At 38.9% G+C, this 16980-nt stretch overlaps 1 protein-coding gene across 2 annotated transcripts in view; it reads right to left on the bottom strand.

Annotated features, from left to right (window-relative positions):
• FBXW11 (F-box and WD repeat domain containing 11) overlaps positions 1-16980 on the bottom strand; it is a 123597-nt gene that overhangs the window by 33893 nt on the left and 72724 nt on the right. Inside the window, exon 2 of one of the 2 annotated variants that reach the window (XM_065874103.1) lies at positions 1779-1841. The exons of the other annotated variant lie outside the window; for it this stretch is intronic. Coding sequence (XP_065730175.1) covers positions 1779-1841 — 63 coding nt within the window. The remainder of the gene's footprint in view (positions 1-1778; positions 1842-16980) is intronic. 2 annotated transcript variants of the gene reach the window in all.

Raw genomic sequence — 16980 nt, forward strand, 5'->3', positions numbered from 1 at the left:
GAACCAAAACATCAGCATTAAGAACAGTCAGACGAAGTAAACATTCTTTGCTGTGGTGAATATCAGCTAGCATAAGGAGCACCTTTGCTACTTCTAAGCATAAGGATGTTTACCATAATGTTATAATAAAATTCAGAAAAAACTACCCAGTTACAGGCAACTGGTTAAAGTGAATTATATAATACATCTACACAAAGTACTACAATGCAGCCATTAGAATTAGGTTTATAAAGTAAGATTTTAATAACAAGAGAACATGTTTATGAAATAGTATTAGGGACAAAAGAATTTTATATAGCATATGATCACAATAATCTGTGTGAAGGGAAACACGCCAAGAAAAAGTAAAGAATATAAATGAAAATGTTAAAAGTGCCTAATCTTGAGAGAGAAAGCTACATATTTTTTCCTTCCCCTTTTCTTTCTATATTTTTTTCATAATACTTGCCAAAATAATTGCTTTTGTAACAGGTTAAATATAATTATGGTAACAACTTGCATTTGTGTACTGCTTTATTGTTTATAAAATACTTTCACACCCATTATCTCACTTGATAAGCAAAAGGGTTATTATTTCATTTACAGAAGGGTTCCTTTCCTAACCATCTAGCCTCCTTAGAGCATCGGTATACCATTAACTAGTTGACTGAAAGGCAGATGAAAAAAAAAAACAAACTGAAAGCTAAAGTGTTAAGAACCACTGTGAATTGAAAATCAATAGTAAATTAAGAGAATCCTGTTGCAAAATACCAGACGTGGAGGGAACAGCAGTCAGTCTGCACACAGTTCCCCCTAAAATAACAGTATGTGCCCAATTCTACAGCACATTTTCCATTTCTATTTCTAACCACCCGCTTGGCCTAGAAAGATCTTCCTGGAATTGCACTGCTTTGTTTCTTTTCATCATAAATTTGTTGGGGACACTTTATTCTTGCTAACTCCTTTGATTCAAATCAAGTGAACCCAGAGAACTTTTTTTTATCATTATTCTCTTCAGATTTAGATTTGTTTTGCCTTTATTTGTATCTTCATGAAGGGAAAAATTATGTGTACCATAATGGTCGATGAAAACACGAAATCATGAAACTTTATATGCTCTCCATCCCGCGCCTTACAAAAAAACTGGGGGATTGGAAGGAAAACTGGAAAACTAAAATAGAGGTAGGAGAGAAGGAAACTGAATTTAAAAGGAAAAGGCAAACAAATAGGAAATGGGGGAGAAGGGTGACGGTTGGGAGAAAAGGTCAGTGCATACACTGGTATGCGGCATGGTGCCTTTCTGGTGACAAAGGACACCACCACTGTCCATCTTTGGCTTAGACAGTGGCCCCAGAGATGGAATATTTTGGGCTGCAGCCAACTTCAGAATCTTGGTGAAAATTCCTAAATTCTTTACTATTCATAATGACACTTCCCTAAGGAACAGAAGATAAATTAGGGTGAATTCTTTTTTTTTTTTTTCTTATGTGGACCATTTTAAAAGTCTTCATTGAATTAGTTACAATATTGCTTCTGTTTTATGTCTTGGTTTTTTGGCCCTGAGGCATGTGGGCTCTTAGTTCCCCAACCAGGGATCGAACCCCCACCCCCTGCATTGGAAGGTGAAGTCTTAACCACTGGACCGCCAGGGAAGTCCCAGGGTGGATCCTGAAACTAGCAGAACTGCACAAAAGAAAACAAAAGTACGTGGCTCTTAGTTTCACTGAGGACAGGAGCTGAGGGAGCATCTTATCTACAGTAAGTCAATTGCTATCTTATCTGTGCGCCGTCATTCCTACCTGCCAAAGAGTATTTTTCTTTGGGGACTCATCTTCATTTTGATCCTCCATAACTGAAGTGTTCTAAGGGGGGAAAAACAGGTTATTTGAATTATGCCAAGTTTTGCAAATTCTAAATAACTACACCAAAATATAGTTTTGAAAACCCAAACTGGAGTGTACCAACACCAACCCAAGAGCTGTTTGGCTTGTGGCTAACACATGCCATTTTGGGTCAACAGGGGTGTTTTCATCTTTGATCAATCATTAGTTAGTGGTTGGACAAAAGTAAGCATAAAGTCTTTATGAAGGTTGGGTGTACTTAGAAAACAGGCTAAATTATGGGAGTGGGGCTGAAGCTCTACCTCAATCATCCCCGTTATTCTTTTAACCTGAAGAAAGAAGGCCCAGAGACCCACTAAGTTCCTGATGATTACACAAAACATTTACTAGAATGTCTGCTACTCAGTAGCCCACCCCAGCCATCAGCAATTAGAAGTGACAAAGCCCTGGAAGCCCCCCTGCCTTTCTCTTTCCTCCCTTGATGGCCTTGTTTTTCTGGAATGGCTTTGCAATCTCCCCTAGCAAGCATGGTGGGTGCCCCAACCTTTTCCCTTAAGAGGAGGATGCTGTTAGCCAGCAACAATCTGGCTTGCCTTGGGAATGCATTAGCTTTTGATTTTTGTGTTTACTGCACAAAGAGGCACTGTGTATTCTTTCTGGTGACCTAGTCGCTCAATAGATGCCCATTAACTGGAGATTATACATGATTGGATTTTCCCTTTTGAAGCTCCTACCTAATAGCTAAATGGAAACTTAATGAGAAGGGGAAGTGGGAGAGTTGTGTTCTGAAAGGAATAACAACTCATTTATGGATAGCAGTCTCTCTAAGATTCCTTCCCAAGCCTAAAATTCCAAGATTGGGGTACAAAATTTAAACTATAACATTTGTCCTGTAGTATTAGTCGAAAAGATCCTATAGATCTATTTATCAGTGTTTACAAGAGCTTGTTTACTGCCTATAGGGAATAAGCCTACCTCTCAAATTTTCCCTGTTTTTCCTTTATGTTCGTCAAGTTGTAAAATGTTTGGGCACATACAGTGTTTCCAAACACTCCATTTGAAAATACCCAACGTAGGTGGTGGCAGAAGAATCACCACTGGACACTAGTGCTCTGCAGGTCTCACAGCAGGCTCTGATAAGAGATGTAGAATGAGGGCTTCCCTAGTGGCACAGTGGTTAAGAATCTGCCTGCCAATGCAGGGGACACGGGTTCGAGCCCTGGTCCAGGAAGATCCCACATGCCGCGGAGCAACTAAGCCCGCGCGCCGCAACTACTGAGCCTGCGCTCTAGAGCCTGCGAGCCACAACCACTGAAGCCCACGCACCTAGAGCCTGTGCTCCACAACTAGAGAAGCCACCGCAATGAGAAGCCTGCACACCGCAACAAAGAGTAGCCCCTGCTCTCAGCAACTAGAGAAAAAACCCGCGTACAGCAGCAAAGACCCAAGGCAGCCAAAAATTAAATAAATGAATAAAATAAAATAAATTAAAAAAAAAAAAGAGATGTAGAATGATGTAGTAGAAAAGCCAAAGGCTTTGAAACCAAAGAGAGAAGTTGGAATCCAGATTTGGTCACTCACTCTGTGTGTGTGTGTGTGTGTATGCGCTTGTGTGTGTGTGTGTGTGTGAGAGAGGGAGAGGGAGAGGGAGAGGGAGAGGGAGAGGGAGAGGGAGAGGGAGAGGGAGAGGGAGAGGGAGAGGGAGAGGGAGAGGGAGAGGGAGAGGGAGAGGGAGAGGGAGAGGGAGAGGGAGAGGGAGAGGGAGAGGGAGAGGGAGAGGGAGAGGGAGAGGGAGAGGGAGAGGGAGAGGGAGAGGGAGAGGGAGAGGGAGAGGGAGAGGGAGAGGGAGAGGGAGAGGGAGAGGGAGAGGGAGAGGGAGAGGGAGAGGGAGAGGGAGAGGGAGAGGGAGAGGGAGAGGGAGAGGGAGAGGGAGAGGGAGAGGGAGAGGGAGAGGGAGAGGGAGAGGGAGAGGGAGAGGGAGAGGGAGAGGGAGAGGGAGAGGGAGAGGGAGAGGGAGAGGGAGAGGGAGAGGGAGAGGGAGAGGGAGACGGAGAGGGAGAGGGAGAGGGAGAGGGAGAGGGAGAGGGAGAGGGAGAGGGAGAGGGAGAGGGAGAGGGAGAGGGAGAGGGAGAGATCCTGAGCAAGTTGTTCTACCCATGGACAAATACAAACCACACAAAGTTGTGGGGATTGAGACTACCAGCACAGTGCTTGGTGTATAGTGGGTATTCAAAAACTCTGTTTATGCCCTGCTTTGAAGATACTACTTTCCCCCAAGTGTTATCTTCTCCTGCTTTTCTAACTTCAGACAGAAAGACTCCAGATGGTTGCCTAACAGGGAAAACCCACTGGCTTCCTTGATAAAACCTTATAAGCCGCATAACACCGAGGTCTGCAATGGGGAAGGGGGGCAGGAGGGCAGGGCTCCATATGTTAAAGTCAACCATGAGCCAGAGAGGAAGGAAGTGTGTCCAAGTGTCCAAAGCAGGTCTAAAGTGGTGGCAGCAATAAATGATCCTGAATGGGAAAGGGGGGATGAAGAATAGGGAAACACAAGTAGTACTCCTCCCTCAAATTTTCCTTTTACTGCTATCTTGAAGGACTTAGGGATTAATAAAGCCGACAGGTTCCCTTAGGGGAATGAACAAAGTGGGAACAGTGACTCAGTATATCACCTGGATCTGACTGGTAGGTACAAAGGCATCCTTGCCATATCACAATGTCCTGGGTTCTGAGAGAGTGGCAAGAAGAAAGAATGGCTGGGAACACGGAGGTGAGCGTGCCAAATGGAAGAGAGATGGGAAGTAAGTTCCCGCTCCCTCGTCTCCAGGCAGCCCAGGAAATGTGTGAAGGAGGTATATGTGCAAAGCGTTTTAAACTCCAAAGTTTTAAAACACAGGAGTCTGAATCCACCAGAGCTATTCTGACGTAACCTACCTCAATACTTTCCTCACTCAGGGAGGAAACAAAAAAATGTCAGAAGTTCCTGCGGACTACACAAGAAACAACCATCTTTCCAGTAAGAAAATTTAATTCTTCCTTTCATTCCAAAACAGAGAAATGGTGTTTATTTACATAGCTGAGAAGGAAACAACCCCTCTGATAAAAATAGCAACTATTCTCTTAAGGCTTGATGAAAGTGGATAAAGACATACAATTTAGTACAACTGTATTTAATAGAGCCCTGTGGGGGCTGGAATACATTTTTTTTTTTTCAATTTCTCTTATAAAGCCTTCAGGAAAAGATGCCAAAGGGAAAAGGCTGCCCTCGAGCTACACTGATCAGAGGATCATTTCCAAAGAGTAATCCAGGTGACACAAGAGATGCTCAGAGGAAAAAGGGTCCTGGGGTCTAATTAAGTTTGACAAATGCTGCATGCTCACGTGTGTGCTCTCCCCCGCCGCCCTTCTTCCTTTCCTACACAAACACACCCCACAATGCACTTCGTAAAGATACTAAAGGCTCTGACATCTCATAATTTTAAAAATCAGGTTAGATTAGTTTAACAGCTATCCCTAATTTGTTGGGTATGGCCACCCCCCTTCTACACTCTCTCAATAAGAGCTCAGCACACTGGCAAACAGTGGACTAGGGCAGTAGCATGGCACGATTCCTTCCTCCTCCCAACTTCACTACATGAATACTGCTGAGAGACAAAGGAAATGCCCACTTTTGGTAAACACAATACATACCTCTCCTATTCCTCATTATCTTATGTGGGGATAAGAATGGGTGGCAAGCATCGAAAATTCTAAGAGCCACAGGTTTTTATTTTTAGTCACTTTGACTGGGCTTCCCTGGTGGTGCAGTGCTTGAGAACCCACCTGCCAATGCAGGGGACACGGGTTTGAGCCCTGGTCCGGGAAGATCCCACATGCCGTGGTACAACTAAGCCCGTGCACCACAACTAGTGAGCCTGCGCTCTAGAGCCCGTGAGCCACAACTACTGAAGCCCACAGTCCACAACTACTAAGGCCCGTGCACCTAGAGCCCCGTGCTCCACAACAAAAGAAGCCACTGCAATGAGAAGCCCATGCATCACAATGAAGAGTAGCCCCCGCTCGCCCCAACTAGAGAAAAGCCTGCACACAGCAACGAAGACCCAGCGCAGCCAAAAATAAATAAATAGTCATTTTAACTTTTATTCTTTAAAGGTTTAATAGACAAAAGGTCACAAGTTCAAGGGAGAGGTAAGAAAAAACAATGAGCCTTCCTTCCAGGAGAAAAGGAAGGTGGTTTCCTACATCCAAGCTCTCAGATGAAACCATGAGGTAAGCCAATCTGAGAGGTGAGATCATCTTTTAAGTCTCCAGCACTTCTGGGAAAGGAAAGTTCTTTGAAATACCAACCTGGCTTAATCACTTCCTACCCTTCTCATCATCATCTCTTTCATCCTACACCTACATCACATGCAAACAAACAAAAAACGCAGACCTTCCTACTACCAATGGAAGGTACAATCTAGGAAGCAGCAGCTAGACTCTAGGGCAGATCAACCTTAGTACTAGTGACATTTGGGGCCAGATGAATTCCGTGGTGTGGGGGCGGGGGGAGCGTGGCTGTCCTGTACAATGTAGGATGTCAGGCAGCATCCCTGGCTTTTCCCTGCTAGTTGCCAGTAGCAACCCCCTTCCCGGCCCTAACTGTGATAACCAAAAATGTCTCCAGATTGCCAAATGTCAGGGGTGGGGATTGGGGGCTCGGGGCAACAAAACTGCCCCCTCCACTTGAGAGTCACGGCTCTAGGGGTGTGAGCTCCTAAACTTGCTTCCTTAGGAAAATATACTAAAAATCACCACCATCTCAGACCTGGCCTTTCTTTCTCTTCAGGCTTCTTTTCCTTTAACCCCTGTGACAGTACGTGATTTCTTCAAATATAGCCTGACCGTACCATGGTCAAGTAATTCATAGAGTACATAGTTATCTCAATTCTGGGGTAAATCCTGCTTGCCATTCAATGCCTATCCAGGGAAACTTGATATAAGGAGCTCTTTACTAGAGATCTATGGGCTTGGGGGTGTGAATGAGGGTGATAAATATCATGAAGTCATATACAAAAGTTAGTGTGTATACAGTCCTCCAGAGAGAAGATCCAGAGCTTTCATTAGATCTCAAAGGTGTCCCAAATGTAATAAAATAGCTAAGCATGTCTTTGACCAAATAGGTGGCCAGGGTGGATGGAGCCTAGGTATACGTGTTTTCTTTTGCTTTAATTTAAAGTTCTCCAGGTAATTTTTATGTATGTGTCTGTTTTAAAATCACTGCTATGGCAAAATGATGTGGCCCATGTAGTATCACCATCCTAAGGAAATTGCACTGATACCGTCATGACAGACTCCATCCCAATATGTGATATTTCAGAACTACCAAATACCCTGAGAATCTAATGCCTGTTCCTTCTCTTATAAAGCCTTCAGGAGAAGATGCCGAAGGGAAAATGATGCTCTCAAGCTACACTGATCAGAGGATAAGTTCCAAAGAGTATTCCAGGTAACACAAGAGATGTTCAGAGAAAAAAGGGTTCTGAGGTCTGAGTTTGACAAATGTGGTGCACTGCATGAGTGTTCCCCCAACTCCACTCCCAGAGGTTATGATATACTTCATTAAGATACTAAAGGCTCTGTAACATCTCATAATTTAAAAATCAGGCTAGGTTAGTTTAACCTAGCTTTCCCAAGTTTGTTGGATATGGCCACCCCCCTTTCACACTCTCTTAATAAGAGCTCAGCACATACTGGCAAACACAGGACTAGGGCAATAGCATGGCATGATTCCTTCCTCCTCCCAATTCAATGGACAAATACTTTGCGGGGGGGCGGTGGGCAGGGAGGGCCAAGGAAATGCCCACTTTGGTAAACACAATATATTCCTCTCCTATTTCCCATCATCTTTCCCAGTCTGTTATATGGGGTTAGTTTGTATAAAAGCACAGCAGGCTCTAAGCAGTGATATATCTTTGCCAGTAGGTGCCACCAACTAACACAGAATATATTTCACTTGGAAAATTCCCTACTTTAAGAGTTATGTAAGAGGAATCAATTTCCTACTTTAAAAATCCTACAAATTCTGCATTTTGGCTTTCATGATGAGAAATGCTTATACAATGTAAGGTTTTCATATGAAAAACATCTTTACTCCTGAGAGGAAGCAAAAACAAAAACCTTACAAAGGATCTAGAAAACATGCGGGCATTTTGCCCTTTTCTCTTGCGTTTTTAAATGTTTGGATTTAAGAAATTAAGGATAGGGCTTCCCTGGTGGCGCAGTGGTTGAGAGTCCGCCTGCCGATGCAGGGGACGCGGGAGAGGCCACAACGGTGAGAGGCCCGCGTACCGCAAAAAGAAAAAAAAAAAAAAGAAATTAAGGATAACAGATACATTGTGCAAAATGTTATTAGATAACTTTAGTCTCTGTACTAGGCTTGTTTCACATATTGTCTTTTTCTTAACATTTAAAAAATTTATTTTATTGAAGTACAGTTGACTTACAATGTTGTGTTAATTTCTGCTGTACAGCAAAGTGATTCAGTTATATATATATGCATTCTTTTTCATATTCTTTTCCATTATGATTTATCACAGGATATTGAATAGAGTTCCCTGTGCTACACAGTAGGCACACATTGTCTTTTAATCTTCAGAAAAAATATGTAAGTAGACATTCCAATTTTACAGAAGAAATTGAGGACCAGAGAAATAAGTAACTGGATCAGATCTAGGTCTGTTCTACTCAGAAATCAATGTACTTTCTATACAGAAAAATACAGCTCAGGTGTTTTCCAACTGCTGGTTGTAGCCTATGAAATCAATTTAATGGGCTGTAACCAGCACTTTTTAAAAAAAAGCAAAATTGAATCCGGGCATTCCCCTGCCCACAAGGGTAATAAGCATAACAAAAAACATACAGAAAGGCTAAAAGCAATAAGCAAGACATAACAGGAAAATTCAAATTAAAAGGAAAGCAAAAGTCATTATTGCAAGGAGAGCAATATTCAAGTCAAACCACTGAATAACATAAAGAGCTTTAAAACTCTCTAAAAAGCAAAAATCTATAAAGAGGATAATGTGTGCTTTTATATACTGAATAAAATTCCACAAAGTACAAAAAAGTTAGAAATATTTAAAAAATTTTTAAAGCACCTTTTCATCTTCGACAGATCAAGCAGACCAACCAACAAACAACACTTAAGATTTTCCACGGAACGTTAAAAACAACAACAACAAAAAACTGATAGAGAATCCTAGGCCACAGAAGAAATCTCAAATACAGTTAGAAAGCAGGAAGAGATTATACATTTGAGAGTAGGCCAAGCAGAAACGTCTAGATTTAGCTTGCCAATTATTACTTGCATAAACTCCAAAGGTAAATACACAGAACAATGACTGGCACAGGCAAACCAAACACCTTTGAGTTGTTATTGTTAATGCCAGCTTGGCCCCTAATCTAGCCTACAATTCTTCCCCTTTAAACCTAAATCTTACCAACACGTTGTTGGGAAATGAGATCAATGGAAAGCCAGAAGCATTCATTTGGAAAAAGAAGAGACAAGCTTGTCCAAAAAAGCAGCCCCTATCTCTCATACCACTCTTGCAACTCAGAAGGAAGAAAGCCATGAATAAATACATCTTATACATACATGACTTTTTAATACAATGACTCCGGCCACCAGTAAGCACAACTTAATCAGAAACCTTCTACTCCTCCACACAAACACTAAAATGTAGAAACAAACTAGCTGTTTTCTTTCTACAATAAAACTAAAAAGTAATAAAAAATTTTAAATCCATTGGGAGTTTGACTGAAATCACTGCTACATGCTATTTCCAATGTAGTAAGTTTCCTTCCAACTTACCTAACCTGTAGTTCCACTCAAATTTTTAACAAGTATTTGGCTGCTATTAACATTACATGACAAGATTATACTAAGGTATCTGGAAGAATAAATATAGGAGAGTTTTTCTTCCTTTCCTCACCACCAATTATTTTTTTAAAAGAGGGGAATGCTTATGTTATTAGATATTAAAATTTTTCTTAAAAGCTATAATAATTAGTGTGGTACTAACAAAGCAAGACCAATGAAACAAAACAGGAAGTCGAGAAACAGATTCATTTACACTTACAATTTGTGTATGATGAAGTTAGAACTTCAAATAAGGGAGAAAGGGATCATTTAAGAAAGAGGATTAAAAATAAAAGTTAAATGCTACCTCATGTCACATACCAATATATACTATGGATAAAAAGAATCAAGTGTGAAAAACTCCAAAGCCATAAAATGACTAAAAGCAGCTACCAAACAGAAATAAAATTTAGATTTGGCTAAAAAATTTTTTTAGCTCAGGAATGTTCATAATCAAATTTTAAAGACAAATACATTGGGGGAAATATTCTGACATATGGTAAATAACTTACCATATAAAGATCTCTTATAAATTACTTAGGAAACCAGAATTAATACTTTAATAGGCAAATAAGCAGAGTAACTACCAATATTGCAAAACAAGAAATTTAAATGGCTGTCAAAAATGAACATGTACATAACAAAGAAAGATGTAATTTTTCACCTATCAAATTAGTAACTTTAATTTTTATGTACTTTATAGGAACTGGGCTCTTTGGTAGGATTATAAATTGTTACCTTTCAGAGAATATTTATCAACATTACTACATAACACTGGATATAATTTAACTTACAGCAATTTATCCTAAGGAATTGTAGACCTACACAAAATTGTAGCTACAACAATTTATAACACAGAAAAATAGAAAACAATGTAAATGTCTAACAAGAGGGTTCGGACATCATTTAAGTATATGATACAACAGGAGAAAATTTAAGTTCTTTTAAAAAACTTTTCTACTGAAGCATAATACATATACATTACATACATAAATACATATATACACACACATATATTACACACACATAAACACATATACTCATGTATATAAGGTCTAGATGTAAATTTTATTTCTTACTGTAAAAACACTGAAAACCCCTGGTTAAGGTATTAGAGTACAATGAATCCCATACTGCAAAACTTACCACCTTTTCAGTTTTCTTTCGGTTCTCCTAATTATATCAAACTATATTTTCATATCTCTCTAATACCTCCAACTGTCTGTTCTTAACAAAAAGAGCTGGTCTCCTGTTCAGTTTACTGTAACAAACAGTATCTGGCTAGAATTTCATTATAGGTTTTGTTTTTAACGGTATTTATTTTTACAGTAACCTATCTCAGTAAGTTGCCATTATTTCATGGCAACTTACAGTGAGGCATAAGTTGCAGTGACGTATAGTTCCCTTTTCTGAGTTTTCAAAGAAAGCAGATTTTAAAAATATGTGAAGTAGAACAAAAGAACAAACGCTATGCATATATCAAAAGCTGCGAAGGCTGCTGTCACCTGTCTAAAACTGGTGAAACACTATCTAAAAAGAATAGTGACATGAAAAATGGTCTAAACTATATTAAATGGAAAAAAAAGCAAGTCAAAATATGTCTGTATGACCCCATCTTTACAAATAAAAATTTATCTATCAATCTACTTATTTAGAAAAGCAACTAGAAAAAGTGTGTTAAAATGCTAACAATACTATCTCTAATTTTTATTTTCTTTTTCCTTATATAGCCTATCTAAATTTTCCTTAAAGACACATCTCTTTTTAATAACAATGAACAGTGGTTTTTTCAAAATGAAATTTAAAAGAGTAAAAGATCTACATTAAGACCCCAGATATATATGCTTTAGTTTAAAGAAAGAGAAGCTAGTCACTGAAACTTCCAGCAGAGTCAGATGCTGCTGGTGTCATCTGACCTCTCTATGCCTGTTTCCTGATCCATAAAACTAAAGTGAAAACAGGGCCTCCCTGACAGAAAATTTAAAAAGATAATCCTGGCACTTAATATGGGCTCCTTTAGTCAAATTTAACCTCCACAGGACAGAGGTGTTTGACTGTTTTATTCATTCTGTATTCTTTTTAATTTTATTTATTTATTTATTTTGGCTGTGTTGGGTCTTTGTTTCTGTGCGAGGGCTTTCTCTAGTTGTGGCAAGTGGGGGCCACTCTTCATCGCGGTGCACGGGCCTCTCACTATCACGGCCTCTCTTGTTACGGAGCACAGGCTCCAGACGCGCAGGCTCAGTAGTTGTGGCTCACGGGCCCAGCTGCTCCGCGGCATGTGGGATCTTCCCAGACCAGGGCTCGAACCCATGTCCCCTCCATTGGCAGGCAGATTCTCAACCACTGCGCCACCAGGGAAGCCCACATTCTGTATTCTTAGCATTTAGAATAATTCCTGACATACTACTTAAGTAGAGAAGTATAATAAATATCTACTAATAATATTATCTATAGTTATTACAATCTTCCTGTTAACTGTAAAGGCCAAAACTGTAATTTTGTTTCTGCTTACTCCTTTTCCATATTTTCCAAACTGTCTACAATGAGCAAGGATTCAAAATGTAGGGGAAGAAAAACATGCAACACCATTTCTGGTCCTCACAGAAAGTAGCAAGAAATAAAATCTATTTTCAGAAAGGCAGTCACCCTTATCACCTCCAAAGTATTCATTTACCTAGGTAAAAGAAGAACATCTCATTAATTATTTGACTGTTTAAAAAGGTCCAAAAGAAGCACAGACACAAGTCTGCTGGGGTCTCCCTAAGAAAGCAGACAAGAAGTGGCAGCATGTGCACTTAAATGCTTCCTAGGGCTTAACACTTTGGAGAGAACTTTAAAGTAAAACTTGTAAAATGTTTCATATGCACTAAAGGAAGCCAGAAAAAGAAGGTGCTTTAGAAGTGGTAACAGAAGAATGGCCAAGAGATCCTGAGTTGTGAAGAATGGCGGAAGGCGTCAGTCTGCTGAAGTGTAAAGAGCAGGCCTTCAGAGCCAGGAGTCCCCAGTGCAAATCCCAGGCTCTGCCAATTACAAACTGTGACTTCCGGTAAGTCACCTGACTTCTCTCTCAGATTCGGTTTCCTCTTTTATAGGACAGGGATAATATTGCCTATGTTGCAGGAATAGAAATAACATGTGCAAAGTACCTACAACATAACATTGCTCAGGGGGGGGAAAATAATACACCAGAAAAACATTTTTACTCTTTTGCTTCTACTATAAATCATTTTAAAAGAAACATGAAAGCATCTATCAGTGATGTCAGGCAAAGCTAGAGAAATACCATCCCACATCACAATCATTTCTCATATTACTGTGTTCAAGGGTAACTTAACAGACTCAGCAAAGATTTCAAACATGAAATCTACCCAAGAAATTGTAAAGCAATGAATTATATTGAATATTTATAATAACAGTAGCTACCACTTATTAAGTACACTTTAGAGATTATATCATTTAATGAAAACTGGGGAAAGAAAACCAAAACCACCAAAAACTTAAAAGAGTAAGAGATGATGAATTTAACACGATACCAATCAAAACTCCAGCAGGCTTTACCACCACCCCACCCACCCCATCCCAGCCCCCAGCAAAATGAGCTGATTTTAAAATTCATATGGAAATATACAGACTGAAGGCAATCTGGAAGAACTAAGTAAGAGAATTTACACTACGAAATATCAAGATCTAAAATATAGCTATTGTAACAAAGAGAGTGTTATATAGGAATAAAAGTAGACACATTGATCAACAGAACAGCATCCAAACTCAGATTCACACATATGAGTTCACTTGACTGAACACTAAGGCAACACTTCAGTGCAGTGGAGAAAAAATGCTCTTTTCAATAAAAGATCGTATCAACCGGACATCCTTATATTTTGAGCCCCACTCTCTCACCAAGGGGGAAGAAAATCTATTCTAGATAGACTGCAGATCTAAATGTAAAAGGTAAGCTTTTAGAAGAAACCACAGAACATCTTCATGACCTTGGAATAGCTAAAGCTTTCTTAAACAGGACAAAGCAACTGCTAACCAGAAAGAAAAATCTGATAAATTGGATTATAATGAGGAATTTCTCTTCACTGAAAGCACCATTAAGGGACTGAAAAGATTAAAACGTTCTAAAATTTATTTATGGTGATGGTACAACACTGAACTGCATACTTGAAATGGATGAATTTTATGATATGCAAAATATATCTCAATTTTTTTAAGGAATTAAATTTAAAAGAAAAAAGGCAACCCACAAAGTGAGAGATTGATTATATATCCAGAACTTTAAAAAACAAACAAACATACCCTCACTTCAAATCAATAAGGAAAGCAAACGCAAACACACACACACACACACACACACACACACACACACACACACCCGAAAAAAGGTGAAACACTTATACGAGCACTTCACAAAAGAAAATATCCAAATTAAGTTAAAAAATAAAAATTCAACCAAAGTGCTGTCATCTGGAGACAACCATTTGCTTTGGAACACAGGTTGAAAACTATAGATATATAAAAGAAAACTGAAGCATGCTCTCCAGTAGAACTGCTTTTCACATATGTCATAGATATCTTTCCATGTCACTGTAGACCTTTATTTTCATTTTTAATGCCAACAGTTTACATCATCACATAATTTATTTGCTCAATACAGGTTAAGTAATGAACATTTAAACTTTTTACTGTCACATGCAACACTGCAATTAACCTTTATGCCTACTTTGAGTAACTGCCTCTTTCGATCAAATTCCTAGGATTGCTGAATCCATGAGAATGTGTATTTAATAAATGGATGTCTGAACAGAAATTAATTTCCTTTGTTTAATCATTTCTTCTCATCAGAATAGACTTCATATGACAAGTTATTAAATCTAATGGTCAATTCTCATTGCTCACATTTCTGGACCTATCAACAAGATTGAGCATTCCCCGCTTTGTGATATACGTCAATCACTTGGCTTCCGGGACTCTGCATTCACCTAGTTCATTCACCTACCACAAGAAACGTTAAAGATTTTCAGACAGAAGAAAAATGAAACCAGAAGAAAACTTGATTCTAATGAAAGGATGCAGAGATAAATGAAGAGAAAAATGGTAAAAATGACAGTTTTTATAAAATAATTTTTTTCCTTTTTTAATTTCTTTAAAATCTGATTGACTACCTAAGAAGTTCAAAATGCTGCTGAATGATATTAAACAAACCACAAATAAATGGAAAGGCATCTTTTAGCCATGAATTTCAAGACTTAATATTGTTAAGATGACAATACTACCCAAAGCAATCTACAGATTCAATGCAATCCCTATCAAAATTCCAACAGTGTTTTGCAGATATAGGAAAGCCCATTCTAAAATTCATACAGAATCTCAAGGGACCCCAAATAGCCAAAGTAATCTTGAAAAACAACATTGGCAGCCTCACATTTTCTGATTTCAAAACTTACTACAAAGCTGTAGTACTCGAAACAGCAATGGTACTGGCATAAAGACAGACATACAGACCAATTACAGTAGAGAGCCCAGAAATAAATCCTCACATACAAGGTCAAATGATTTTTTTTTTTTTTTTTTGGCTGTACGCGGGCCTCTCACTGTGGTGGCCTCTCTCGTTGCGGAGCACAGGCTCCGGACGCGCAGGCTCAGCAGTCATGGCTCATGGGCCCAGCCGCTCCGCGGCATGTGGGATCTTCCCGGACCGGGGCACGAACTCGTGCCCCCCGCATCGGCAGGCGGACTCTCAACCACTGCGCCACCAGGGAAGCCCGGTCAAATGATTTTTGACAAAGGTACCAAGATCATTCTACGGGCAAAGAACAGTCTTCTCAACAAACACTATTGGAAAAACTGATATACACATGCCAAAGAATAAAGTTGGGCCCTTACCTGGTAACATATATAAAAATTAACTCAAAATGGGTCAAAGATCCAAATGTAAGAGCCAAAACTACAAAGCTCTTAGAAGAAAAGATAAAGGAAAAGCTTCATGACATTGGATTTGGCAATGATTTCTTGCACATGATACCAAAAGCACAGGCAACAAACGTAAAAATACATAAGTCAGACTACATCAAAATTTAAAACTGCTGTGCATCAAAGAGTACAATCAACAGAGTGAAAAGGCAACCTACGAAATGGGAAAAAATATTTGCAAGTCATATATCTGATAAGGGATTAAGATCCAGAATATATAAAGAACTCCTACAACTAGACAGCAAAAACAAACAAACTGATTCAAAATGGGCAAAAGACCTGAATAGACACTTCTCCAAGAAGATATACTAATGGCCAAAAAGCTTATGAAAAGATACTCAACATCATTAATGATTAAGGAAATGCCAATCAAAACCACTATGAGATATCACCTCACACCTATCAGAATGACTACTATCAAAAAATCAGAAAATAACAAGTGTTGACAAGGATGTGGAGAAACTGGAACCCTTGTACATTGCTGATAGGAATGTAAAATGGTATAGCTGCTATGGATAACTGAATGGTGGTTCCTCAAAAAATTAAAAATAGAATTACCACATGATCCAGCAAGACCACTTCTGGGTCTATACCCAAAAGAATTAAAAGAAGGGTCTCAAAGAAATATTTATACACTTATATTCATATAGCAGCATTATTCACAATAGCCAAAAGGTGGAAACAACCCAAATGTCCATTGAAGAATGAAATGCTAAACAAAATATGGTATAAATATGCAATAGAATATTATTCAGCCTTAAGAAGAAAGGAAATTCTTATACATGCTATAACATGGATGAATCTTAAGGACATTATGCTAAGTGAAATAAGTCAGTTATAAAAAGACAAATACTGTACAATGAATCCACTTATGTGCAGTATTTAGAGCAGTCAGTCATAGAAACAGAAAGTAGAATGGCTGTTCCTGCTTTGCCAGGGGAAATGAGAAGTGGTTATTTAATGAATAGGAAAAAGTTCTCAAGATTGGTTGCAATGCATAACATTGCATAACATTACTGAACTATATACTTAAAGTTAAAAATGGTAAAATGTATACTGTGTGTATTTTACCACAATGTTTAAAAAACCTTTTTAATTGTTGACTGAAAATGACTTTACCAATATTTTCTTTCAGTTTTACTGAGATATAACTGACATATAGCAATGGGTAAGTTTAAGTGTACAGCATAATGAGTTGACTTATATACATCATGAAATGATTACCACAATAAGTTTAGTGAAAATCCATCATCTCATACAAAATAAAGGAAAAAGAATATT

This window comes from Phocoena phocoena, chromosome 3, assembly GCF_963924675.1.
Source record: "Phocoena phocoena chromosome 3, mPhoPho1.1, whole genome shotgun sequence".
Lineage (NCBI taxonomy): Eukaryota > Metazoa > Chordata > Mammalia > Artiodactyla > Phocoenidae > Phocoena > Phocoena phocoena.